A 25,655-nucleotide genomic window follows, 5' to 3' on the forward strand; every position below is an offset into this window, starting at 1 on the left:
AAGATACCCTATATAGAGCTTTATCTGGCCTCACAATGGATACAATCACCATGCTACGAGCTCGAAAGCCAACAAAGACTTTAGTATCGGTTCGACTACAATGAAAACTGCCTATATAAAGCGTTTGTGTTCTCCTTGAGTAGAGACCATAGATCTATATCCAATACTAATCGCTAAGACGATCCCAAACCTCTCCCACCAAGTCGAAGACTACAACGCTCGAAGAGCCAAACCAGGAGAAGATGTGTTCCCGAGCTGTCGCTGTAAACGAGATCATCTGCTGCGGCGTCAAAATCGACTTCTTCGAAGACTGCGGTCACACGATGAGTGTCGCGGATCACCACGAAAGTTGCAAGCACTTCGAAGCTCCCCCCACCCAAGACCGCAAGTGCGGCCGGCTTCTCACCGCAGCCCAAGCACCACCACCTCCCCCACGATCCAAATCGATGCACCCCAAGCCCGGCTCCAAGCTCCCATTCCCACAGCCCCAATGCAGAGACCTCCACCGGTACATCACCTTCGTCCCGGGCAAATGCGGATGTCTCTTCCCCGAACGCACAGATTCCCTCCCTCTCCCCACGCAAGGCGGCGGCGGCGGTGGCGGCGGCGGCCCAGTGCCCGAACGCTCCGAGCGGCGCGCGCTGAGCGAGGCCACCATCCAGAAACGCCGCGGCTACTGGCTCCAGCAGCGCACCCAGGACGAGGACCGCGCGGCCTCCACCAGGCGCCTGGAGTGGAGCACGCGCCTGCGCCGGCGCCAGCTCCAGGAGGCGAGCCTGGGCGTCCCGGTGCCCGACCGGACGTTCGTGTACGACCCGGACCAGGGCGCCAACGACTTCCTCGGGGCCGTCGAGCTGGCCTTCCTGGCGGGCGACCAGCGCACGTGCATCTTCTGCTCGCGGGCCGCGAGTAGCCGGCACTCGCGGCGGTTGCCGTGCGCTTGTGTCTTTCACGCTGGCTGTCTGAACAGGTGGTTTCTGGGGCGGAAGGACTGTCCGGCTTGTAAGAGGAGGTTTAGGTTGGTGAAGAAGCCGGCGGCGTACCAGAACGGCAGGCCGGTTTGGGAGGACGATGACACGGCTGAGTTCGTGTAGGCTGGCGATGGGTCCTACAATTTGAGATGCGTGGTGGAGGTTAGGTGGGCATGTTGGTGATGGTCGTCATGGTTGAAATTTATTGTCCTCTTCAGTCTTTAGAATCCTCTCCTCCCTTCGTATGCAGCGTGATTCGTATAACAGTCTTGACGCGCCACTCTCAAGGCTCGATCGAGGTTGAGATGATAAATCCCAGCTAAATCCGATTATTGAAGCGAATTCGTCCATCTAACGGTTTCGTTACTTCAGGCGTTCGCTTAAACCCAACCTCACTTCACTGGAGCATACGGTATCGTTAAAGTTACACCTGAACATATAGCCTCTGTGTTCCTATACCATTCATAGAACTGAATCAATCGTTTATGCTGTGTATAAAAGAGGGCCCGTGTGTGGCAGGTAACCAGAAGCTGGCATGTAGGCGTTGAGTGAACGAATAGCGAGAATGAATGGTACATACCATGGAAGCTAATTTACCCTCGGATGACAATACATGATACAATGGCTCCATAATCGAGTTTTAGATGTACTGTGTGGGCACTGGGTACAGGCAATATCTGAGGTAGGTTATCAACATCAATGATGCGGCCTGTCAGCTAGGATACCGTGAAAACATAGTGTGCAGTCATCTGTCTAACCGAGATGGTTGAGTATGGTTCATTCTTTGGTGTTATCTGATCTACATGGATGCATCCAAACAACGAATAGCGAGAATGAATAGTATATACCATGGAAGCTAATTTACCCTCGGATGACAATACATGATACAATAGCTCCATAATCGAGTTTTAGATATACTGTGTAAGCACTGAGTACAAGCAATATCTAAGGTAGGTTATCAACATCAATGATGCGGCCTATCAGCTAAGATACCGTGAAAACATAGTGTGCAATCATCTGTTTAACCGAGATAGTTGAAAATGGTTCATTCTTTGGTGTTATCTGATCTACATAGATGCATCCAAACAACGGGCGCGCAGTCCAGCATGCCAGCAACTTGTGGCAGGGTCCACGAGCAACTCTACCATGGCCGTTGCGGGAGCCTACGAACCATCTGGAGATCATAGATGAGACTTGCGCTTCATGCATCCCGTTTACTAGACTGAAGCCAACGTCTCCGTTCCGGGCTTGAGTGGGATGCTGCTGTGCAGTCCGGTCCAGTCCAGTCCAGACATGAGAATTCTCGCAGAAGGACATCATGTTCTGGGACTTTCCACGTTCGTAAAGAGCCCCTCGCCCGGATAATGGTCATATACATACATATTGGACATTCAGATGTGCAATATGCAATATGGAATACGCATACGGCGCTCCGCTCGGTATGCAAAGATATGGCCAGCAACCTTGCATCGGGCGTCTACGTGTAAGCAGACAACTTACATTGCTTGAAATTTGCGGTGAGCTTGGTTCTCTAGGTGCCGAGCATGCATCCCAAGAGCCGATTTTCGCGAAAGTTACCAGAGTTACCTCGGCATAAACAACAACCTGTTCATGTGACGCCTCAGGCAACAAGGCCACTAGAAAGACACTCGATACCTTTAACCAAGATTGGGGGAGGCTGTGATATTTTGGAATTACCCGGAGACGCGCTCCTTGTCGATTTGCCCCTTTTCAAGATCTCGCGATGTCTGGAAGAAGAGCCCTTACCAGAGTTTACAAAGCGAACCCGCCGCTCGCGATTGCGATGTGCAACCCCCCAAAGACAAGACCCGTTTCTCGAACAGGTGCTGCGGTCCTCGTCTGCATACGATTGATTACTCTGTAATACAGACTGACCGCCATGCCAACATGCCAAGTGATGCTCTCCTCTTTGCGCTGGGCGGATGAGCAGGATACGTGGCGGAAATTCCTAAGATCGAGATGGTCTTAGGAGCTGGAGAGGTGGAAAGTGCAAGCAGAGCCAGTGAAGGCCGAAATTATGTGCTGTACTGGATGGAATCAGTAGAGTAGGAGCAGCGACGAGAGTTAAGCGAGATGTGTGTAGACTCCCCACGGGATAAGAAGAGTTGCATACCGCCGCATAGGTACGGATGAAGATGGATGTATTTTATTCGAAGATCAATTTCCTGTGCCCTCAAGTGCTGAGAGGGGAGAGACAGACAGACGTACATTGCAATGCCTATATACTTTTCCAACACATAAGTACAACTACATACGTACATACATACGTACATTGTACATACTCCGTACATGCGCTTCCGTACCGCCGGGATGGTCCGGGAAATCGCTGGTCGTTATCGTGCGGGCGTGCTTGCATATGCGTTTCACTTTCAGGCACAGCTTGTGAAGTACCGGTACCTACTTCAGACGCACAAGGAGGGGCCTGGTGGGGCCAGAGGGCTAGAGGGCCAGCGATGGGATGCACGTGCACTTGATTTGGTACTCGAGTATATATGCTGACATCCCCAGCTCTGGTTGTCTGACTCTCTGACCTCATCTCTCACCTCCCACCGATCGCAACCGACCTCGCTTGACCCAACCCAAATAAACAAACCACCCTAAACCGGATTTATTCCATGTTTTCGAACTTGCTTTGCTCGTCAGTCCCCCTCCCTCTTCCCTCCTCCCTCCTCTCTCCTCTCTCCTCCCTCCTCTCTCCCTCCCTTTGTACGATGAGATGAGAGTTCCATCGTTACCCTCGTTGTTCTTTCCACACGCTGTTGCTCTATTGCGACTCAATGTCTTCCACATTCTAAACTCGCCCACAGGTGCCACAACCAATTTGCTGGTTCCAGAAGCGCCCCTTCCGGTTGTGCCAGTGAAGCTCCATACACCAGATAATCTCCCTCTATAAAAAAATCTGCCACCGCCGAACATCTCCATCTTCTTAAACCCCAGACATCATTAGCATCCTTACCAAATTGCCAACACAAAACCTCCTATAAACATCACTTCTGCTTTTCCAATCACTTCTACTTCCACTCAAACCAACCTCAATACCTTGACAAATTCGCCATGGCTCCCCACGCTGATGATGCGGCTGTCTGCGGCTCCAACGGTGCCTGCTCAGCCCCCAAAAAGAACCAAGAGCTCTTCTCCGTCACCTCCCCCAATGTGGTGTACACAGACTCTTCGATCCTCAGCAAGGTCAGTACCAGTCTTCTGCTCGCCACTCTGACATGTTCACCCCTAAGACGGCACCTGGGACGTGCAAAGATGATCTTTTGCTGACCTATCCTCCCTTGTAGTACTCCTACCGCACCACCCTCGTTGATGAGGTCGATGGCAAGTTCGTTGCGACTCCGAAGGAGACGGTCTACGACTTCAAGACCGACCGTCAGGTCCCCAAGACCGGCATGATGCTGGTTGGCTTGGGTGGCAACAACGGCACAACGGTCACTGCTGGTATCATTGCCAACCGCGACAAGCTGTCCTGGGCTACCCGTGAGGGTGACCGTGCTGCCAACTACTACGGCTCCCTCGTTATGGGCTCAACCGTCAAGCTCGGTACCAACGCCAAGACCTCCAAAGATGTCAACATCCCCTTCCAAAACGTCCTGCCAATGGTTCACCCCAATGACCTCGTCATCGGCGGATGGGATATCAGCGGAATGAACCTGGCTGATGCCATGGATCGTGCTGCTGTACTCGAGCCCACCTTGAAGGCTCAAGTCAAAAAGGAGATGTCTGCCATGGTTCCCCTCCCATCCATCTACTACCCTGACTTCATTGCTGCCAATCAAGAGGACCGTGCAGACAACATTCTTCCAGGTAGCAAGGCCTCTCTTGAGCATGTCGAGAAGCTCCGCAAGGACATCCGGTAAGCCATCATCTCCATCTCCGCATGCCCCAGTGACGCCTGCTAACCTTCCATTAGTGATTTCAAGGCCAACAACGGCTTGGAAAAGGTCATCGTCCTATGGACTGCCAACACTGAACGTTTCGCTGAGCTGATTGAGGGTGTCAACGACACCGCTGACAACCTCATGAAGGCCATCGAGAATGGACACGAAGAGGTTGCCCCATCCACTGTCTTTGCCGTTGCTTGCATTCTTGAGAATGCCCCCTTCATCAACGGTTCTCCACAGAACACATTCGTCCCAGGCGCTATTGATCTTGCTGAGAGGCACAACGCCTTTGTTGGTGGTGACGACTTCAAGTCTGGGCAGACCAAGATGAAGTCCGCCTTGGTCGACTTCTTGATCTCTGCCGGCATTAAGCTCACCTCCATTGCCAGCTACAACCACCTTGGCAACAATGATGGCAAGAATCTCAGCTCGCACAAGCAATTCCGCTCCAAGGAGATCTCCAAGTCCAACGTCGTCGATGACATGGTTGCTGCCAATTCTGTCCTCTACAAGGAAGGCGAGCACCCTGACCACACGGTCGTCATCAAGTACATGCCTGCGGTTGGTGATAACAAGCGTGCTTTGGATGAGTACTACGCTGAGATCTTCATGGGCGGTCACCAAACCATTTCGTAAGTTCCATGCCCCTTCCATCAGACCAATGCTGACCAGCTCAGGCTCTTCAATGTCTGCGAAGATTCTCTCCTTGCTGCGCCATTGATCATTGATCTGATCATCCTTGCTGAGCTGTTCACTCGCATCCAATGGAAGGCTCGCTCCTCTGATGGTGCTGCGACGAAGGATTTCAAGAACTTCCACTCGGTCCTTTCCGTCCTGAGCTTCATGCTCAAGGCCCCAATGACCCCACCTGGAACCCCAGTCATCAATTCTCTTGCTAAGCAGCGCAGTGCCTTGGTCAACATCTGCCGTGCTTGTGTTGGTCTCGATCCCGAGAACGACATGACTCTTGAGCACAAGCTGTTCTAGACCATGGGATTTTGGGGAGCTGGTTCTGTTGGTGTTCTTGATTTGTGCGTTTGAATTGTGTGCGTGATCCTGATGGGGGTATTGGCGAGTGATGGGAAGTTGTATGTTCTCGTTGATTGTTGCTTTCAGACGTCTTCTACCACACGGCGATAAGTGCCGTGTATTCCTTCCCTAGATAGATATATGCAATGAAGCACAATTGTTCTTCACACTTTTTTCCTTTCCCAATGCATTGATTTGATGCTGTACCAGGCTGGAGTCGGGTCGCCTGCCGCGTTTGGTGGCTGGTCGTTTCTGTAAGCGAGCATCTCCACTTTCCTTCTTTGTCTCGCGTCACTCACCATCGATCATGGATTTCAAACGTCGGGTACCCGACTCCGACCCCAACTTCAACGTGCGTATCGGCGCGCTGTGTCCGCCATGAAGCCCTCGTACCCATCAATTCGGTCTTTCTACAAGAAAGAGGTCCCGCAAGAGAGAGAAGTCGCGGGCACCTCTCCAGCCCAGCCCGGCGATGGCTTCACGGAGGAGGAGCTGGCAGATGCACTCGACCCCTTGAGCCGCAAGTGGAACCCCGGGCGCGAATACGAGGAGACGAACATCGGGCAGCTTGTGCCCGGCCCGCACGCCGTCACGTTCGCTGGCCGTGTCGTCAATCTCGGCACCTTCTTTGGTTCGAGCCCGAAGCAGCCCAAGGCGACGGGGTTCCACTCGCTGATTGTGAAGGATGATTTCGGTGCCATCTCTGTGAGTTGGGTTGGTTTGTTGATCGGGGGTTGGCTTTCTGCGACTTCCTACGAATGGATGGCCATTCCATTTATCTTTCCCCCTGCTCACTGCTCACTGTGTACTATGTTGCTCGTTTAGGATCTCTAATCTCTGTCTGCATTGTGCGTGCGACTCCACAGAGAATGCAACCCATGCTCGTAACCATTCAAAGATATTATTTGCTGAAATCTCTCCTCCGCAGATCAAGCTCTACTTCGCGCGCGACCCCTACCCCCTCAAGCTCGGCCAGCTCCTCACTATCTGGACCGTCTTCATCTCCGACCAGTCCAAGATCGGCAACGCCGCGCTCCCCTCCGTCCTCGTTTACGCCAACCTCTTCCCCGGCCGGGTAACCTCCGACCACGTCCTCATCCACACCACGGCCGCCACATCCTCCCTCTGCCACCTCCCGCTCGAGTACCGCAAGGGCCAACCGTTACCGGGACTCATGACGCTCGGTACATGGTTGAGCGGCGGGCACGACGGCGTGATCGACGCGAAAATCCTGGTGGTGGTGAAGAGCATCGGGGCCAAGAAGGCCATCAAGCGGAAGGATGGCGGTGAGACGGAAGTCTGCGACATTGGCGTCTTCGACCACAGCGCCGAGTGTAGGATGGGGCTCTGGGGCGTGCAGACGGAGAGCGCGAAGGACTGGGAGCCGGGCCGAACGGTGCTGCTGATCAGCAACCCGCTGCACAAGGTGCTGCTGTACAGCGGCAAGGGGAGCGTGCGGATCCAGAGCTCGAGCATGGTCGACGTGGACCCGGAATTCGCGGATGCAGAGTGGTTGCGGAGGTATGCCGTGGGCTTGACGCGGAAGGAGAGTGTGAAGGCCGTGTGGCCCGAAGGTTTGTGGGATGTGGAGGCTGCGGAGAGTGGCGTGGTACGGATGCTGTTCACGCTTGCGGAGCTGGATCGGTGGTTTGTTGCCCTTTCTTCGTATCTAGTTCCTACCGCTGGTCACTTTGTGTGTGATGCTAACCAATGGTGGGCAGGGTCCGTTCGGATGGCTATCATGCGTTCACGGGCTTCATCAACGTGACGATTATGGACATGTCGCTCGTTACGCTGCATCGGAGGAACATGCTCATGTGCTCGGAATGGTACGTCTCCCTCTCCCAGTCTTCCCACATCCAAACTTCCGCCCTCCTGCCTCCACCGTGTCCTTCCAATCCCTCGCCACAAACACTTGCTAACCTGTCCTCTCCCGTCCCAGCTGCGGCGTCCCCATCTTCGCCAACTCGCCCTCCGCGCCCTGCCAGAACTGCGCCAAGCCCACTCCTCTCGCGCTCAACCCTCGCCTGCTGGGCACGCTGCTCGACGAGACGGGGGCCCTGGTGGGCGGCAAGCTTCTCTGGAGCGAGCGCGCTTGGGAGCAGCTGTTTGGGCGCAGCGTGGGGGAAGTGTGCGCCATGAGCGCGGAGGAGTGCAGGCTGTTTGAGCAGAGGGCGCTGTGGATGCGGCTGCACCTCGTGGTTGGGTGGGCTGGAGGGGAGGGGGACGAGAGGACGGGGGGGAGGTTGGGGGTTCTTGGGGTTGCGATGTGATGGAGGTGGAGAGGTTAGATGTTAAATGGCTATGGATGCGTTGTGAGTGGTGGTTGTGGCGTGGTGTGGTGTCTGCGTGGGATCTTTTGCTTGGTTTCCTTGTGATGATACTACTACCGTATAGTGCATGTGTTTGCTGGGATAGATGTGGAAGGGGGTGGGGGGAGGGTAAATTACGCTGTATATACTATGCATTTGCTTGCTTGCTTGCTTATAGCTGGCTGCTCATAATGCAGCTTAAAACATCCATCATGTACCTTTTCCCAATAGTCTTCTCCTTCCTTGTTCCCCTACAATACTAACCAGCCCACAAAACACAGCCAAGTAGGTAGGTAGGTACAAAAGCGAGCACAAAGGCTTCCCGTCCTGTCTGTCTGTCAACAAAAAAGTCAGACTTATTTCTCGACCTATCACTTTTTTCTTTTAGCGCTTGAACTCAGCCTTGATACGAAGGAAGGAATGCCCCTTTCCACACACAACCCACAAACGAAAAGGAACTATACGTGGGATAATGCTACTACGACAACGTTTCGACCTCGTGGTCGTCTGCTTTGGCGGCGACGGGGATGATGGCGCTCACAGGTGAGGTTGGAAAAGGAAAGAAGGCGCCCGCCCCACCGGTGTGGTGTTTACTGTTTCCTGTTACTGATCTTGGGACTGGGGTTTTTGAAATTTGGGAGATGATGCAGAGAATGAATGTATGGATTGATTTGTAGATGGTTGATTGGGCTTTCCAGTTGGGCGAAGGTACAATTTCGGATTGCTTCAGTTCTATTTGGCCAGGTTTTCGAAGAGCCCTGATGTTTCGGTTGACTTAGCTGAATATATGACTGGGAGGGGATGTAAAGACGGCTTATATTGAGCTCGGTATGTCATGTAGAGATCGAAGAGCCAAAAGACAGGTAGATAGGTATACTGTCCTGCTTATGAGCCTGAGCGTGGAGTGCAAAGCACGTGACTAAACAGCCTCCACCAGGAACAAAGAAACCCCGCTTCCGATACTCGCACCGGTCCCATGCCGAAAATCACATGATCAGCCACTAGTCTTAGCGCCAGCTGGTCCAAGCGCCCCTCCTTCCGCAGGTACTTAAGCTCGACTCCCTCCCATTCCTTTCCTCTTCTTTTCCTTTTCTCCTTAGCTCTCTTTGCCTATTGGCTTAGATCAAGTGTAGTATCTGTTCTTTTCAGTTTAATCTCTGAAAGATGTCTAAGGACATCACATTGATTATACTTATTTTTGTCCCTCGGGGGATCGCCTCTGGGCTTGCCTATGCTTTCTCCCACTGTGTCACTGGTATTACACTGCCTCCAGTTGACGCGACACCTCTTTCATTGCGACTCTGGCTTCTGGCTGGGTTGTGGAGAAGGAAGATATCTTGATGTTCCGTTGGAGGCGTGAGAAGGTTTTGTGTGCATTTGAAGCAGTATATGTCACCGTCAGATTTAAGAGGATTCAGAAGCCTGCGTGTCCATGTGCCGCCTAATGTGAGTCTCCCTGTATGCTGGTGCTGCTCATCTTTCGAGCTGTCTCGAATCGACGTAAACCCACGCGCTACGCAGGATCTCTCTCCCTGTCTATGGTATCGTATCAGTGACCTCCTCAGCGACTGGCTGTCCGCCGCTGTGGTAGATCACACCTGCAGAATCTTCACGACCGCCGCTCTCTCCCAGCAGGGTGCCAGGTGTGCTACACTTCAGAGCTCATCGGCATCTCTCAAAGAGTCTGCGAGTAGGCAGATCTGAATCGAGGAGAAGAGCTTTGCAGATACCTACCTACGGCTTGCCGTTCTCGCAGCCGTGTTTGCTATCCCACTGAGTCCGCACCTCACGAACACACGAATCACGAACGACTCTGCGAGATGGGAACAGACCCCGTTAACTCCGCTCGCGAATGTATATCCCAATCCTCCGCGGGAACAGCTCGAGCGGCTTCCAAACACACCTGCATCAAATACGGCAGGACACAGACAAACATAACGGACAGAGAGAAAGGTAAGACGAAGAGGGCGCGGCATGGCTACCAACGGTGGGCCCTCTGGACTGGATGTCCCATACCCCTTCTGGACTTGGAAATGCGATTCAACACGTTCTTAGAATTCCTGCGGCATGCAAAAAAACGCCTCCAACTAGTTCAAAACCAGTCCAGACTCAATAGATACTGGTGTACTAGATGCGGCGGGCATCGCAAAACTGTGGCGTGTTCTTTGGGCGGGCTTGGAATGAACATCAGCACCAGCTTTTGGAACCGGTGTCGCAGATATTCTAGACGGTTTGAGATACTCGCCGGCTTCGAACAGGCTTCGGCCATTGCGGATGTCTGAACGCGTCCAGTCCCAAGACATGCTGCTGAAGCGATGGGCGAGTGAGCACTGCAGCGAAGCCTTGCAGATCAAAAGCTGCAGATTGGTGTTCCGATGTCCCTGGAGTTTTAGAGTTCATGGAGGTCGGAACACCTACCTACCTACCTACCTACCTACCTACCTACGATTTACAACAAAAAAGGGCAACCTGGAATTGATTAGATTGGGCCTGTCTTACTAGCCCAAGCGATCCTGTAGGAGCTGAGGTATTGCTCTGAATGAGGAAGTGAGTGGTAGGTCAAGTCTTTCACGACGGGTACAGCTTCTGTTGCTGATTCTATGCCGTTCTCCCAGACTGTCAGTCCATCGAAAGACTTTTTCTTCGTTGTACATTCGTTCCGCGTTTGCATTTGACCCTTCAAAATCGCATGCGTTTTTTCTCTCTCGCAATTTTAGCATAATCCAGAAATCCATCTCTCCAATGTCAAAAACTTCAAACTTGTTAGCAGCAGTGACATGATCTCCCTCCTAGCAAAAACAGAGCACCAATACCACACCCGAAAAGCTAGTCAACAAAAGATCCATCCCCAGTACGGCTCTCAATCCAAAAGAATCAAAGGTTTGCTGCCCGTCGATCCGTCATCTGTTCGTTTGTTTTCTCTTTGTCCAAATGTCAATCCTCACCTCACCCTTCATTCACCTCCACCTCCCCTCCTCGAAAAACTCGGCCTTGACCTCTCCCCCTCCCGAAAATTTTCACTATTTTTTCGCTCCTCGCACCCCGGGCTCCAATTCGCGCGGCGTCATGTCTCTACTTTTTTAAATTCCCGGAATTAAATCCAGCGCCACATCGAACACATCATTCAAATCTGTATCCCATTTCAAGTCCACACCTAAGTCCTAAGAACTGACGACAATGACGACGACGACGACGACGACGACGACGACAGATTTCAGAGGAGCAGCCTTAGGAGGAGGGGAGTTCAATATCGATATTGGAACCGAAATGGCGAATCCGGTTTCAGCTGCGCTCTCGGGGGGTAAGGCCGTGTCTCGGGGGCCTGGTGGGGGTGGAAGCTATGAAGAGGGGGTTATTGAGGGGGCGGAGAATGTGGAGGATGAGAGGGGAAACGGGAAGGAGAAGGGAGAGGGAGAGAGAGAGAAAAAGGCCGAGGTCAAGGACAGCAGTGATGATGCTGAGGAGCATGCGAGGAATGATGAATTGCAAAGGAGGAGGGAGCAGAAGGAGCAGCAGGTGCAGAAGCTCAGTGACCGGGAGCTCATGAGGAGGTATCAGGCCCGGAAAATGAGGAGGGCGTATCATGCTGTATGTTTTTTTCTTTTTCTTTTTCCCTACGTTCTATAAACCCCCAATTCGTTGAGCCTCCCTCCCCTCTCTTTCTCATCCACCAAACTTGCTGACCACAACTCTCACTCCTGCCACACAGGCCCGCGCCGACTACGAAAAGAAACGCTACGTCTCCTGCCGCGCGCGCGCTCTGCTGCTGCTCCGTAACCCCCAGCTTCGGCCGGAGATGCGCGTGCTGACGCTGCACCTCGTCGGTGTGTGCTCGTACTACGGACTCGCGAGGCTGAGCTTCGAGACGGCGTTGAGTGTTTGCGGAAAGGTGCGTGATGGGTTTTCTTCTTTCTTTTTTTCCTATTTGGTCTGACGAGATGAGCAGCTAGATGATGATGTTGACCCCCAGGGTGTGCTGCGGAGCGATACGCTCGCGTTGTTGGAGGAACTGGAGTTGTACAGGCCCGTGGAGGGGGAAGGGGAGGGGAGGGGGGGGCTGAAGGAGAAGGGGAAGTTGTGGATTGAGGTTTTTGAAAGGGATAGTTGAGCTGCAGGTCATGCATGGGACGGGTAGATAGATATGGGGGTTATGGACTAATTCATGGGTGTTTTCTGGAAGGATGGGTTCTCGGTTTCTTTTCGACCAGCCAGCCAACTTGCATTCGGAGAAGCGTCGTGTTTGTTATACTCCGTACATTATGTTCCGGCACGCCAATGAGGACTTTTTTTTGAGAGGCGTATGCGCACCCATGGCCTGTCTGTCTGTCTATCTGTCTGTCTGTCTGTCTGTCTGTCTACGTATACCTTGTACCTTGGGATAGGTAGCCAGCCAGCCGCATTTTTGAATTTCAAACAAGAGGCACGTCTGTCTCGCTATTGTAATCCCGCTCTGACTCTAATCCTCTTCCGGCGGCAAGATTTGGAGGTGGGATTCTACATTCCTCGGACGGGTGTTCTTACAGACGGGTCTTGATTCCTTGCAATGCGGCATGGGAGGAGGGCTGGGTTCCCCGGGTTTTCTGCAGTCTGAGCGGGCGATCTTGAACGATCAATGTCATGCAACCTCGGCATAGTCACATGCAGACGAAGCTCCGGAACAGACTGACTGACTGACTGAGTTACTTTATGATAGACCGTCAGTCCATTCCTTTGCGACAACACAATAGCATACAACACAATACCATATAACACCATACATTATATCATATAATACCTACAATACAATATCTACCATACAATATACCATAGGTCTGCTTTGCGGAAGAAACAACACTCCGATTATACCGTCCACAGAACAACTAGCACCACCCATATCACCATGTCTCTCAAGAACCGTAAGCCACACCGATCGACCGCATCGTGGATACAGGCGCAATATGCTAACCCGGAACCAACAGCTGCATTCCCCTCCTCCGAGGCCTTCGACGCCATCAACGAGGCCTTCAAAGCCTCCGACGCCGACCGCAAGGACGCCATCAAGGCGGGCAATGCCGTTTTCGCCTTCACGCTCAAGAACAAGGCCGGCGATACGGAGAGCTGGCACATTGATCTGAAGACCAAGGGCGAGGCGGGCAAGGGGCTGGGCGAGAAGCCGGGTGGTATGTTACTTACCGTTCCATCTGTCCATCCATCCATCCGTCCCATCTTTCCGCAGGCATAGCACAATACCACCCGTGGCTGGAGATGCACGCTGCTCGGTGTGGCGGCTGGAGATTGCATGGTTGCGGTTCCAACAATAAGGGAACATATGGCTGATGCAGAGACGGATACGAACAGTTACCCTCTCCCTCTCGGACGAAGAGTTTGGCAAGTTGGTTGCTGGCACGGCGAATGCGCAGAGGCTGTTCATGTCTGGTAAGCTGAAGGTCAAGGGTGATGTCATGAAGGCTACGAAGCTGGATCCTATCCTCAAGAAGGCGAAGGGACCCAAGTCGAAGTTGTGAGGGAGTGGATGGATGAATGAATGGATAGATGGATGGATGGGATTCTCTTGTATAACCCTCAATGATGTTTCGACCAACAAATTCCGTCGTCCTCTCTTCCATATATTTCCTGGACGAGTATTGAGTCGTGATGTTTGGGAACTTGTTGATGTTGATGTTGGTACTGATGCAGGGATCTGATAAGGACTGGATTACTCGTTCTCTACCGGTACCTACCTAGGTATGTACTTATCTATCGGACCCCGCCGATGACATGGAGTAGCTTTCTTTGGGGGTAAACACTCGATAAAACCAAAAACGGGGGGAGCACAACGGGTCGTTCAAAGGGAGGTAAAATCGTGCTCGCCGAAAGACTCACGCCGTTCGTTCTAGCTTTTTTCTTTTTCTTCATTTCTACAGAGGTAGAGAGATCAAGGTATAATATAATACAACCAGCGACCAACTTGAACCCCTCCATCCTAAACACAACAACCGCAATGTCGCGAGTACGAGACATGACATGGCCCTCGCGGATGCCAGACGATGAGTGGGAAGAGATCGCTGATGGCATTCCAGCCAAAGACGAGCCCTTCATCAAGCAGTACATTTCCGGGCAGCAGGCATTGATTGCGCAGGAGAAGAAACAGAGGAGCGGTATATACCCCTCCTCCCAGCCACCCCCTTCAAATGTACATATATATGAATAAGTATATATGTATACATACATACAAACGCTGATCGTCCCCCAGACCACGCATTCCGCGAGTCCCTCTCGCCCCTTGCCAGAGAAGCCTGCGCCATCGTCGACGCCATCCGTAACGAGGAGCAGCGCACGATATGGACCTCCGAGTTCGAGGATATCCTCGCCCAGAAGACGGGCGCGAACGTATACCCGGGCATGATGTTCAGCCTGGCCAAGGAGCGCATGGAGAAGACGAAGCTGTGGAAGATCATCAGGAAGATGCCCAAGGGGGCGCTGCTGCATGCGCATATGGACGCCATGGTCGAGTTCGACTATCTGTACGATGTGCTGCTGCAGACGGAGGGGATGCACATCAAGGCTGCGAAACCGTTAGCGGATGCTGCAGCTCTGGAAGCTGGTGCTTTCGAGTTTCGGTTTTTTAAGGAGGAGAAAGGTATGTTGCTGCTTCATTTACTATGCACTCTTTTTTCTCGCGGTGCGTCCGGTACTGACTTTTGACATGGAGGCGCTGGCATCTCGATCTGGAGCCCAGACTACACGCCCAATACCTTTGTCCTCCTCACCACTGCAGCGGACTCCTTCCCCAATGGCGGCCGAGCAGGCTTCATTCACTGGCTCAAAGATCGCACTACAATCACCAACACGGAGTCTGTCGAGCACCACCACGGCGTTGACGTCGTGTGGCGCAAGTTTTCATCCTGCTTTACGATCCTCAACAGCATCATCGCCTACGAGCCTATCTTCAAGCTCTTTCTGCGCCACATGATGAAGCAGTTGCTGGATGATGGCGTCAAGTGGGTTGACCTGAGACTAGCATTTACGTTTTTCTATTATAGGGAGGGAAGTGAGGAGCCCGAGGCGACGTACGATCGCATGTTTAAGATTTTTGGGGAGGAGATTGAGAAGTTCAAGGCGAGTGAGGAGGGCAAAGGATTTTGGGGGATGAGGATGATTTGGACTGGTACGTTCTCCCCTCTCCCGTCCCCTTTTTTACATCCTGCCCTTTATGCGCTTGCTAACACACCTGATAGGTATCCGCATCCTCGACACTCGAAAGATAATCGAAGATATGGACGCCTGTATCACTATCAAACTCGCCTACCCGCATCTCGTATGTGGCTACGATCTGGTCGGACAAGAAGACCCCGGGCGCCCTCTCAAGGACCTCCTCCCGGAACTCTTCTGGTTCAAAAAGCAATGCGTACAAGAAGGCATCGAGATCCCCTTCTTCTTCCACGCAGGTGAATGTCTCGGCGACGGGTCCGACACGGACCAGAACCTCTTCGACGCCGTGCTCCTTGGCACACGCCGCATCGGCCACGGATTCTCGCTGTACAAGCACCCGCTGCTGGTCGACATGGTGAAGGAGAAGCGGATTCTGGTGGAGAGCTGCCCGATCTCGAACGAGGTGCTGAGGCTTTGCGCGTCTGTGATGTCGCATCCTCTCCCAGCTCTGCTCGCTAGAGGCGTGGCGTGCTCGCTGTGTAACGACGACCCTGCCATCTTAGGCCAGGACACGAGCGGCATGACGCATGACTTCTGGCAGGCGCTTCAGGCCTGGGATAACCTCGGCCTGGCCGGCTTAGGCTCCCTGGCGGAGAACAGCGTGCGCTGGGCCGCGTTCGAGGATCAGAACGCCGGGGATTGGGTGAAGGGTGTCAAGGAGGCGACGCTGGGGAGCGGCGTCAGGGCACAGCGGATGAGGGAGTGGAGCGTGGAGTGGGAGCAGTTCTGCCTGTGGGTTGTGACCGAGTTTGGGGACGACGGGGAGAGCGTGCAGAAGCTGATGAAGGAGACGAGTCTTGATGCTCAGGATTAGGTACATTCCTTGCTGTCCTTCTCAACGGAGCTCTCTCAGCCGGGTCTTTTGGGAGGGTTGGACAGAGGGATTGGGATTTGCTTGCTGGTATCGCAGATGGTAGAGAGAAGAAGTATGCACGCATAATCATCCGAACCCTTTTCTTTTCCCGGTTTCCTCGGCGTTCTTTTTTCCCCTTTCTTTCTTTTCTTGGTTGTGGTCGATGGTAGATGCAGGCATGACTTTTGGCGTGGGGGGGAGGGGGGTCGGGGTGAAAGTATTGGGAATTTGCTGCTCAGCGTACCTACAGATTTGGCTGAAAACCCACGAAAGAAGAAGTCGTACTTGTGTGTGTTTCTATAGGAAGAAAAGAAGATTTATACGAAAGAAAAAGAGCGGGATTGGACAGTGACTGGGTAAGTGAGTGGGTGAGTGGGTGAGTGGGTGCGTACGTGAGAGATGGAGAATTCCAAGTCCAAGTCCAAGTCCAAGTCCAAGTCCAAGTCCAAGTCCAGGGAAACCTCCCTCCTCTCCTCCCCAACTAATTAATCACCCACTTACCTACTCAACACGATGAAACGAGCACAAGTCGCGTGAAGTAGGGACGAAGGAGATGTTCGTGTTATTATTGTACAGAATTTCAGGACCCATGACATATTTACATTCAGAAGCGCGCTCCATGCTCTGAGGCAGACATCCCCCACCCCCCACCCTTTCTTTCCCCCTGGCCAACCTGGCCACACCACCTGCGCGCTCGTCCATCCCATCCCGGCCACGATTACCAAATCGCTTTTGATCTTGACATTTTCTTACAAAGAGTTACTGACTCCACAAACAAATCGGTCTGTTGCAATTGCAATCCACTAGTCCACTTCACCTCGCATCCCGCTATGCTGTGCCATGCATGCATCATGTATGCCTGTATGTATGCCAAACCAAGTACCACCAAAGCCAACGCCAACGCCAGATGCCAAAGGCCAAAGCCAACCAGTCCATGCCTCCCATCTTCGGCATATTCTTTTCCGCTAACCCCAGACCCAAAGGAGAAAGAAACAAAAAGAAACAGGAGTGACGAAAATGCCACATTTTAGTGTGGAAAAAGAAACCTTCCTCATCCCGCGTGCAAAAAGCTCACCATCCCTATGAGAGATGGAACATCTGCCTGCCGCAGATACCATGTCGAGCTCATCGCCCAGATCCGTACCCAAACGCAGGATCTATCTATCCTAGCCGCGGGGATGTGCGCGAGAAAGTGATGCCCACCCAGACTGTGGTGATCTAGCTCACAACCTTGTTCGCCTCCAGAACCTCCGCCAAATTCTTCGCCGATTCTTCCGTCTTGACTTGCAAGATGTATATCTCAAGTGCAGTACCGACATCAGCAAGCACCATGATTTTCACGGTCTTCTTGTTTTGTGTATACTCCACGTTGCTCAATAGAGCCTTGTTCAAAATGATAGATCCACTGGGGTCGGCACGGAGTAGAATACGTGTAGACTTTGTCTCCTTGTGCTTCAGTACTCTCAATGGCCCCAGTCCCTTGCTGACCCATCCACTCTCATTCTTCTCAAATTTAGTAGCCTTAGCACGGACTTCCAGAACGACCTCCTCGTTCTCCTCGCCAGGACCAACAGTCGTGAGGTTGATCTGCTCCTGCTTCTCGGCGTCGGGATCGTGTTCTACACCGCTATCACCATCTGTAGTGACACCAGGCGAAGTTGCACGAGAGGTAGTGGCAGAAGCAGCAGTAGATGGTAGGAGAGAAGTAACAGCGCCAGGAGCTCCGAAGCTGAAACCTAAAATGGACGGAGCAGGACCATTGGGCGTGCTCGGAGGGGGGAGCAGATTAGAGAGATGGCTTGCCGCGGGAGCGGGCTTAGGGTCCTTGCCACCAAAGAGGTTGGAGGATGGAGCATTCGTCGGTGTAGCCGCTGTGACGCTGACAGCCGGGGCAGATGTACTCTCACCAAACTTGATTGGGGAATCTGGTTTCCACGTATTGTCTGCAGGTGCGCCGGGTCGCTTGGAAAATATGCTACTTCCGAAGGAACCGGTGGTGATCGGTTGAGTGTTCTCCTTCTCTTCCGTTGAGACAACCTTGCCCATTGGCTTTCCATTGGCATCTGTCCCCATGATATCGAAGAGGCTTCTACCAGGAGTTGGGTTTGCACTCTGTTCGTTTTCCGAAGCCGACTCTGGCTTCTTGCCAAATCGCTCGAAGATGCTAGGGGTGCTGGAGGTCGTAGCAAAACCACTGAACGAATTACCGCCAGGCGCGCTAGTACCTATGCTGGCACCAAATATAGTCGAAGTCTTAGGAGTACCGTAACCTCCGAAACCGACAGGGTTTGGCTTCATTGCGGAAGAAATGTCAGCTCCATGTTCGTTAGCCGGAGTACTAGGAGTGCCTGGGCCACTCGCGCTACTATCGGCAGGCTTGTAGCTCGGGTCCTTATTCTCCTCGTCATCATCATTCTCTTCTCCCTCACTGTCTTCACCCGCTTCGTCAGCCTGGGCCCCACTAGCTGGAGACAGGTGTGCAAATGGGTTTTTGACACCAGTCAGCGGTTTCGAAGATGCAGTACCATCAAGTATAGATCCACTGCTGCTTCCGAAGAGGCCAGGTGTCGATGCTCTGGAGGCGTTAACAGAGCTGAAGGCACTCATTCCCGAGCCTTGAGGCTGGAAAGTAGAACCAAAGATTGGCTTGGGCTCAATGGATGGTTGCACAGAATCTGCAGGGCTGGTTGAACGCTCGAGTGATGGGCGGTCTCCGAATCCCTTAAATGTGGATCCTAGAGTGTTTGTATTTGCACCGTTTGATAGGGGCTTTACTGGAGTGCTTGGATTTGCACCGTTTGAGAGGGGCTTTACTTTGAAGCCTTGGCCTAGTTTCTTGCCAAGAGCTTCCAACTCGTCCAGCTCGATTTTGCGAGCCGCTCGATACTTTTTTCTCCATTCCTCTGGATCGCCATCCTCTTCTGAGTCATAGTCATTGTCGAACTTGTCGTCCTCTCGCTTCTTCTCCTCCTTCTTTTTGTTCTCAGCAGCCTTTCGGGCGAATTGTGCCAAAGCGTCAGCACTGGACATTACAGGGGGCTTGGCTATAAAATTTGGCGAGAATTGCTGAGCAAGAGAAGGCATGGCAGCCCTGGCAGCGGTGACCTTTGGTTCAAAAATGTTTGGAGGGCTGGGCGTAGCTGCTGTAAACATGTTTGACAAAGACGAAGGGTTTTTTGGCGTAAAAGCAGTAGGAGGGAATACGCGTGCAACGGGAGCTGGTGATGGAGAAGAAGTAACCTTGGCAGGTGAGCCAGGTACTGGTATGTTGCCGAATGGATTGAACCGAGGCGGTTCATCCTTGGACTCGCGTAGCGGAGCCATCTTTCTCTCTGGAATTTTTGAGGAGCTGCTGGGCTGAGAGGGACTGTCGAGGATACTTTTGAAGATATTGGAGGTGTTAGACGGGTTTGACGTGGTTGAGGTGGACCCATTCAGTCTAGGAGTCTTGATTTGCCTCAATGGGCTGACACCATCCTTCGTATCCTCCGTCAATTGCTCCTCGGCCTTTCTCTTTCCTTTCGAGATGGAGGGGTTTGCGGGAGGGGAGGCTGAAGATTCATTTTGACTGGAGGTTGCGGCAGCGGATTTTAAAGGTGTGTTTGGAGTTGAGGTAGTTGGTGCAAATGAAGTAGAGGATCCGTTCTGACTGAATGCCGGAGCAGGCTTGGAAGATAAGCCCGAAGTTGAAGGAGCGGGTGCAAATGGCGTGGAGGACACATTTTGACTGAACGTCGGAGCAGGTTTGAAAGGTGAGCCGGTGCTCTGGAGAGGTTTGCTATGAGTGCTGGCACCGTCAACCTCGGGAGCGCCGTTTACTGGAGCCTGAGCTTGAGATTGAGCCTGGAATGGAGGTTGAGCTGGGGTATCTTGCTCCTTCGCTCTCTTGCCAGGGTTCTCGTTCTCCTGGTCTTCATCCTCGACAAGCTTGCGCTTTGTTAGCGACTGAGTTGATTGACCCGAGGCTGGCATTCCAGTCTGTCGAGGTAGCTTGCTTGAGCTGGTGCAATTCGTGATACCTCCATTGTAGTTAGCTTTAAAAGCCTCCCACTCATCCATATACTTCTTTCTGGCATCAATGTACCGACGGAAGACACCACTCGGATCAGTAAAGGCTTCAAGTTCACTGAATAGGGTAGCCATGCCCGTGTTCAAGCTGTTGAGTTGTAACTGGACAATGTGGTTCATCCGAGCGTACTCATCTAGCCCAGTAGGGAGATAGGGATCAATCTGTTCGTGGGTGATATTGAAGACATCAGGGATGAGCGGTCTTTCATCGTTGCTGTCATCAGGGATAGGCTGCTGTGCGTTCTGTGAGTTAGACAGGTTAGGGTTTTCGAGTGCCTTTTGGGGGCTCGGTGGCGCGAGTGATCTTTCAGAGCTCTGTGTTGGTTCAGGTAGACGAGGGAACATTGCACTGGGCGCAGGTTGATTATCGGCAGGGGGTGCTGCGAGGTTCTTCATTGGAGAGAAGATGTTTGTGGGTTGGGAAGATGAACTTGAACCGAGAGAGAAAAGTGGCTTGGCAGTGGCATCGCTATTGTTTCTGTTGTCTTCGGCGGCCCTAGTGTGCTGGTGTGAATTGTTAGCGAGACTTCCGAACGCATTGTGGGTAGAAATTGTAATGGGTCAGAGCACAATAGCAAGCGCCCCACACGAAACACGGTAAATCACAACATTGGACGGAGAACTAACCGAAGGCTGAGATTGACCAAACAGGCTGGCCGAGTTATTGGATTGGGTAAATATGGATGGGGGATTGGGCTTCGGAGTAGCATCGCTGTCGGATCCGTTAATTTGAGATTGCTTTACCGAGTCATCGACAGGCTTATTAAGCATTTTAAACGGATTTGCTGGCGTCATCTGGTCCGACTTGCCAAACATATTGTTTGATGGTGGAGGCTGTGGTTTAGGGCTACTGAAGAAGTTGCTAGTCGCAGAGGCAGCTGGGTTGTTCAGACCACTGAAAATGCTATTGGTAGTCGCAGCGGGCTTCTCTTCTTGCACCTTTGGTGATGAAGATGGCTGAGTAGAAGCTCCGAAGAAGTTGGACGTGGACGATGCCGGTTGTTGACTTTGGGAGCCGAACAGGTTGCTAGGAGGAGCGGCCGGTGCAGGACTTTGTTCTCGGCTTCCGAATAAGTTGCTTGGTGGCGCAGACCCAGCATTCGAATTGCCGAAAAGGCCGTTGGCTGGAGCAGGTCCAGTGTTTGGTCTTCCAAACGAATCGTTCTTCGGAGCAGGTGCAACATTGGAATTTCCAAACAAGTATTTGGTTGGAGGAGGCGACTGTGTTGATGATGCGAATATACTTGTTGGCTGCCCTGTAGAGGTTCCAAAGAGATTACTCATTGGAGGAGCAGTTGTGGTAGTCGAACCAAAGTTTACGCCAGAACTAGAAGGTGTTGCCGCATTCTGACCAAAAATGAAAGGGGAAGCTGCGGGCTTCTGCTGCATCGCAGTGGAGCCAAACTGGAAGGGCGAGTTCGATGCAGCAGATTTTTCGGGTGCCGCTGATGCTCCAAAGTTGAAGATCGAACTTGACGCAGGAGGCTGCGGAGTTGCAGGTGCAGCAGTCGAACCAAAAACGAAAGGCGAATTCGACGCTGGGGGAGGCGCATTTTGCTGTCCAAAAGCATATGGGGTGTTCGCGGGTCTGTTTTCATTCGCTCCCGACCCAAAGTTGATCGCAGGATTAGCAGGTGCAGACTGAATGCCACCACCGAATGAGAACTGCGAGCTAGCTGACATATTTGCTCCGCTGCCAAAGGTAATCGCAGGCGTAGGTGTTGCAGGCGGGCCCCCAAATGAAAATCCACCAGTCGAAGGCTGCGAGACATTTCCGAGCGTATTGGGCTGACTCTGTCCAAACCCATTAGGTTGAAAGGCCGGCTGACTTGGCTTAATTGTAGAAGGCCCTCCAAACTGTCTCTTTGTAGCCCTATCGTCTCCAAAGAACCGACCCGGCTCTGGATCTGTATCTGGCGACACGGTGGAGTTGCTTCCAAAGGAACCAAAAGAAGGCGTAGGGATGCTCAGTCCTCCGGGTGCAGTAGGGTTGAAAGACCCTGCGCCTTGTAAGCTACCACCAAGCATGTTTCCACCACTCTGCAGTCCAGAGTTGAATCGTCCACTCTGGAGTCTTCCCTTGGGCTTTGCCTTCAGCTGTCTAGCTGCCAACTGCGCGGCGTTCGCTCTCTGCGGGGTATCCATCTTGACGGACTTGAAATCGATTTCGTTTTCGATCTCGGTTTAACTATTTGTTTCGATATTTGTATTGCGCGTCAGCACAAGGGAGTGAGGAGGGCGAGGTACTCGAATAACAGCGCGAAGGCCCTTCCCACGCGAGGATGGTCAACGGCTGCACGGAGTTCTCTAAATTTCTCAGTCGAGTATCGAGTATCGCGGGCGCATCAAATGTTCCACCAAATTTCTGCGATGAGTGGAATGTCTTTGCGATGGAGTTGTGATGGATTCGACGCGACGGGGCTAAAAAGGTTGGGATTAAGCTAGGGACCTAGATAGCCTCAGGCATAATAAGTCCCCACTTAATATGGTACCTTCGCCCGCACCCAATCAATGATCAGGAAAACTTCAATGTTAGGCCCTCTCACCGCCTTGCCTATGACGCATCAGGAACGAATCTGGCAGATAATTATAATGCTCACGTGAATTCTGCCACCTCCGTTCCGGGCGCCTGACGTCGAGGTAAGATCAGGAAGTCATTCCAAAATCCAGTGCGACGCTGATCGCCAGCGTGACCTCAAACGCTATTGAGCGTAGAATACAAGAATGCGATATCGTCTCTACTACCAGCTTCTTGGTCGTTATTCTGTTTCATGGAGGATATCGCGACCAAGCGATCAAAATACATCAGCCTTGGCCACTCTCCTAAATTGTTCTCATATTCACCACAAATTCCGCAGAATATATTGGTAAAGACGACTCGAATCTATTTATTTTCAAGGGGTGATTTTGGCGTTCACCGTGCCTCGATCATGATATTCATGCTATTTAATACGCACGAGAATGGGCCAAATTCACCAGGAGCAAAATTGTTTTTACAACATGCTCTTCGGCATGTTCTTAATGGCCTGCCTAACACCAAGATCACCAAGAACCTCTGAAGTTTTTGATTAGTATTCCACACCCAGTGAGTGCAGGAAACAAGGCTTACCTTCAGCTCCACCGAGTATAGCGTCGAATTTATATGTCCTGTTTGGCGTCAATCTTGAAGTGCGTCAAAAGACAACGAAAGAGGATAGTTCTTACCTATGGAACATCTCGATTGTTTTCCCCATTCCAGTCTGTGTCAAGGCTCTTCCACCGAAGATCTGAACAGCTTCATCTGCAATCTCATGTGCAGAACGAGTAGCGAACATCTTCAGCAGACCGATTGGGCCAGCGAGATGCATTGACTGTTCCTTGTAGGGCATCAGAGTCATCTGGTAAGTGATGTTCTCTAGCCAAGCCTGGTTTGCTTCACAATGAGCAATCATTTTCGCAAGCCTAAACCGTCAGTCCGTCTCCTAAAGTACGTTTCACAGATTCGAGAACATACTTCTGTCGTATCACAGGCTGTTCAATCAACTTCTTTCCAAAAACCAGTCTCTGGTTACTCCATTTCATGCACTCTTCAGTCACGAGGCGACTCATACGTGTCACGGCGCACACCATCATCCATCTCTCGTGGTTGAAGTTGGAGAGGATGACTTGGATTCCCTTGTTCTCAATGCCGAGAAGATTCTCGACGGGCACTTTGACGTTGTCGAATGTTACGTAGGCAGTACCTGCTGCGGGAGAGTAACTTGTCTTGATGGCAGAGGTTTCGACGCCCTCTCCTCTCTCGATCAAAACGACAGATAGTCCCTTTTCTGGTGCGAAGAACTCCATTAACTTGAATCCCCCAGCAAAAGATATCTTACGACGGAGGCTCTCGAGACCAAGAAGCCCGCTTTAATCTCACCGATATTGACGCTGGGAAAGGTTCCCATGTCTATGGAGAGTAAGGAGAACAAGGCTTACCAGTCTTGACACCAGTGACAAAGTAGTCAGAGAACACTCCGTTCGTGATCCACTTCTTCGTGCCGTTCACGATATAGTGCTTTCCATCCTTCGTCTTCTCAGCCGTGGTTCGGATTCCAGCGACGTCAGAGCCAGCAAAAGCCTCTGTAATAGCAAGGCACATCTTCTTCCTCCCCGATAGCACCTCCTCGGCAATCTCGTACTTCCACGCATCGTCGTTTGCCCATTGCAGAACAGCCGTCAAACTAATAGTCATCCCGGCCATATTTCCATCCTGGAATCCTCTCGCATTGACCCTCGTAAGCTCTTGGCCCACGATCATGTCGTGGAAATAGTCAAAATCATCTCCCATCATAACACCACCCATCAAATTCACACCGTGCAAGTGTTTTCCTGGACCGATCTTCATGTGCAAAATTCCATTTCGGGACATATCATCAATGATCTCTTGCGGGATGTGTTTGCCACTCTTCTCACACTCCTGTGCAACTGGGTATAGCACAGTATCAACCCACACTCGCAAGGCCCTCTGCAACTTCCTGTGACTCTCCTTGAAGTATGGGCTTTTGAATTGAGAGGTAAGCCATGTTGGTTCGCCGTACGGAACAACGCTCAAGTCTCCTGGCTTTTGCTCGATGACATTTGGTTTCTCACCCTCAACTGTGCCGATGCAGAGGTTCGAGTATTTTTGGAGGACTTCCTGCCGATGGAGGTTATAGAAGGCTTCGGTTGCATCGGTTCCAGCGACTACGATCTTATGAGCCATAATTTGTAAAATATATTATATGGAGCAAGCGCACCTTGTCTGAGTACAGACTCTCCACCCGGATGTGCGTCTACAAAGTCTGTAACATCGTACACTTTGCTGTCAATAACAAACCAAAGTGAATCCTCAGTGTTGTTCTTGGCGACCTCGTCGCGGGTGAGGGTCTTGTGAGGCATAGTGAACTCGACGTGACTCTTTGTGTTCGTTTGAAAAAAACTTGGGTCTGCTGCTGGGGGAATGGGAGCGACAGAAGGAGAGCACAACGAGGGGAAAAAATGGCTGCTTTGCAAACTTCAACCGGCCGGTTGGTACCCCAGGATTGTAAATCCGGGGGGAAGTAATCATGCCGAGGCTCGCAGGTGAGAGAATAAGCCAATCTGCGACAAGCAATTACAGACAGGGTTTACTAACAGCCTGCATTGCACGGAGAATGGTTGAGGTCTATTTCCAAACAGATCCGAAAGCAATGAAGAGAGGAGAGTAGGTTTTTGCCCAGGGATAGCAAAAAGAGCAAAACACGATTACCGTACGTGGGTCAGCCACTCATTCATTCATACCAATGTAGACTTAGCCAGGTTCAAAGACCTGAGGATTTGAGCT

General features: G+C 52.0%; 8 protein-coding genes across 9 annotated transcripts; 6 read left to right on the forward strand and 2 right to left on the reverse strand.

Moving 5' to 3' along the window:
• Nucleotides 1-242: 242 nt before the first annotated feature.
• L3040_000332 (uncharacterized protein) lies at nt 243-1,094 on the forward strand (the record flags this gene model as incomplete). The annotated part of the gene is made up of 1 exon (XM_007297813.1): nt 243-1,094. The coding sequence occupies one exon, from the start codon at nt 243-245 to the stop codon at nt 1,092-1,094; it is 852 nt and encodes a 283-aa protein (XP_007297875.1).
• A 2,952-nt stretch (nt 1,095-4,046) lies between these two features.
• L3040_000333 (uncharacterized protein) lies at nt 4,047-5,866 on the forward strand (the record flags this gene model as incomplete). Its single annotated transcript, XM_066155111.1, has 4 exons — nt 4,047-4,178; nt 4,280-4,851; nt 4,909-5,511; nt 5,557-5,866. The coding sequence occupies 4 exons, from the start codon at nt 4,047-4,049 to the stop codon at nt 5,864-5,866; spliced, it is 1,617 nt and encodes a 538-aa protein (XP_066013165.1).
• Nucleotides 5,867-6,286: 420 nt separating this feature from the next.
• On the forward strand, nt 6,287-8,181 carry L3040_000334 (uncharacterized protein; the record flags this gene model as incomplete). 2 transcript variants are annotated; one of them, XM_066155113.1, is made up of 5 exons in its annotated part: nt 6,287-6,626; nt 6,734-6,756; nt 6,837-7,555; nt 7,630-7,737; nt 7,851-8,181. In XM_066155113.1, the coding sequence occupies 5 exons, from the start codon at nt 6,287-6,289 to the stop codon at nt 8,179-8,181; spliced, it is 1,521 nt and encodes a 506-aa protein (XP_066013167.1). The 2 variants fall into 2 exon arrangements, with proteins under 2 accessions (XP_066013167.1, XP_066013166.1); XM_066155112.1 differs by lacking the exon at nt 6,734-6,756 and having other exon boundaries at nt 6,287-6,613.
• Nucleotides 8,182-11,397: 3,216 nt separating this feature from the next.
• On the forward strand, nt 11,398-12,328 carry L3040_000335 (uncharacterized protein; the record flags this gene model as incomplete). Its single annotated transcript, XM_066155114.1, has 3 exons — nt 11,398-11,808; nt 11,930-12,109; nt 12,167-12,328. 3 exons carry the CDS (start codon nt 11,398-11,400, stop codon nt 12,326-12,328), a joined length of 753 nt encoding a protein of 250 aa, XP_066013168.1.
• Nucleotides 12,329-13,099: 771 nt separating this feature from the next.
• On the forward strand, nt 13,100-13,724 carry L3040_000336 (uncharacterized protein; the record flags this gene model as incomplete). Its single annotated transcript, XM_007297810.1, has 3 exons — nt 13,100-13,115; nt 13,179-13,379; nt 13,558-13,724. 3 exons carry the CDS (start codon nt 13,100-13,102, stop codon nt 13,722-13,724), a joined length of 384 nt encoding a protein of 127 aa, XP_007297872.1.
• A 476-nt stretch (nt 13,725-14,200) lies between these two features.
• L3040_000337 (uncharacterized protein) lies at nt 14,201-16,225 on the forward strand (the record flags this gene model as incomplete). The annotated part of the gene is made up of 4 exons (XM_007297809.1): nt 14,201-14,357; nt 14,453-14,839; nt 14,912-15,367; nt 15,438-16,225. 4 exons carry the CDS (start codon nt 14,201-14,203, stop codon nt 16,223-16,225), a joined length of 1,788 nt encoding a protein of 595 aa, XP_007297871.1.
• Nucleotides 16,226-17,482: 1,257 nt separating this feature from the next.
• On the reverse strand, nt 17,483-22,477 carry L3040_000338 (uncharacterized protein; the record flags this gene model as incomplete). The annotated part of the gene is made up of 2 exons (XM_007297808.1): nt 17,483-20,836; nt 20,960-22,477. The coding sequence occupies 2 exons, from the start codon at nt 22,475-22,477 to the stop codon at nt 17,483-17,485; spliced, it is 4,872 nt and encodes a 1,623-aa protein (XP_007297870.1).
• An 848-nt stretch (nt 22,478-23,325) lies between these two features.
• Nucleotides 23,326-25,231, reverse strand: L3040_000339 (uncharacterized protein; the record flags this gene model as incomplete). The annotated part of the gene is made up of 6 exons (XM_066155115.1): nt 23,326-23,387; nt 23,442-23,479; nt 23,537-23,773; nt 23,826-24,138; nt 24,290-25,036; nt 25,090-25,231. The coding sequence occupies 6 exons, from the start codon at nt 25,229-25,231 to the stop codon at nt 23,326-23,328; spliced, it is 1,539 nt and encodes a 512-aa protein (XP_066013169.1).
• Nucleotides 25,232-25,655: the final 424 nt, after the last annotated feature.

Source organism: Drepanopeziza brunnea, assembly GCF_022702325.1.
Source record: "Drepanopeziza brunnea f. sp. 'multigermtubi' strain 214-2 chromosome Unknown ctg1, whole genome shotgun sequence".
Taxonomy (NCBI): Eukaryota; Fungi; Ascomycota; class Leotiomycetes; order Helotiales; family Drepanopezizaceae; genus Drepanopeziza; species Drepanopeziza brunnea.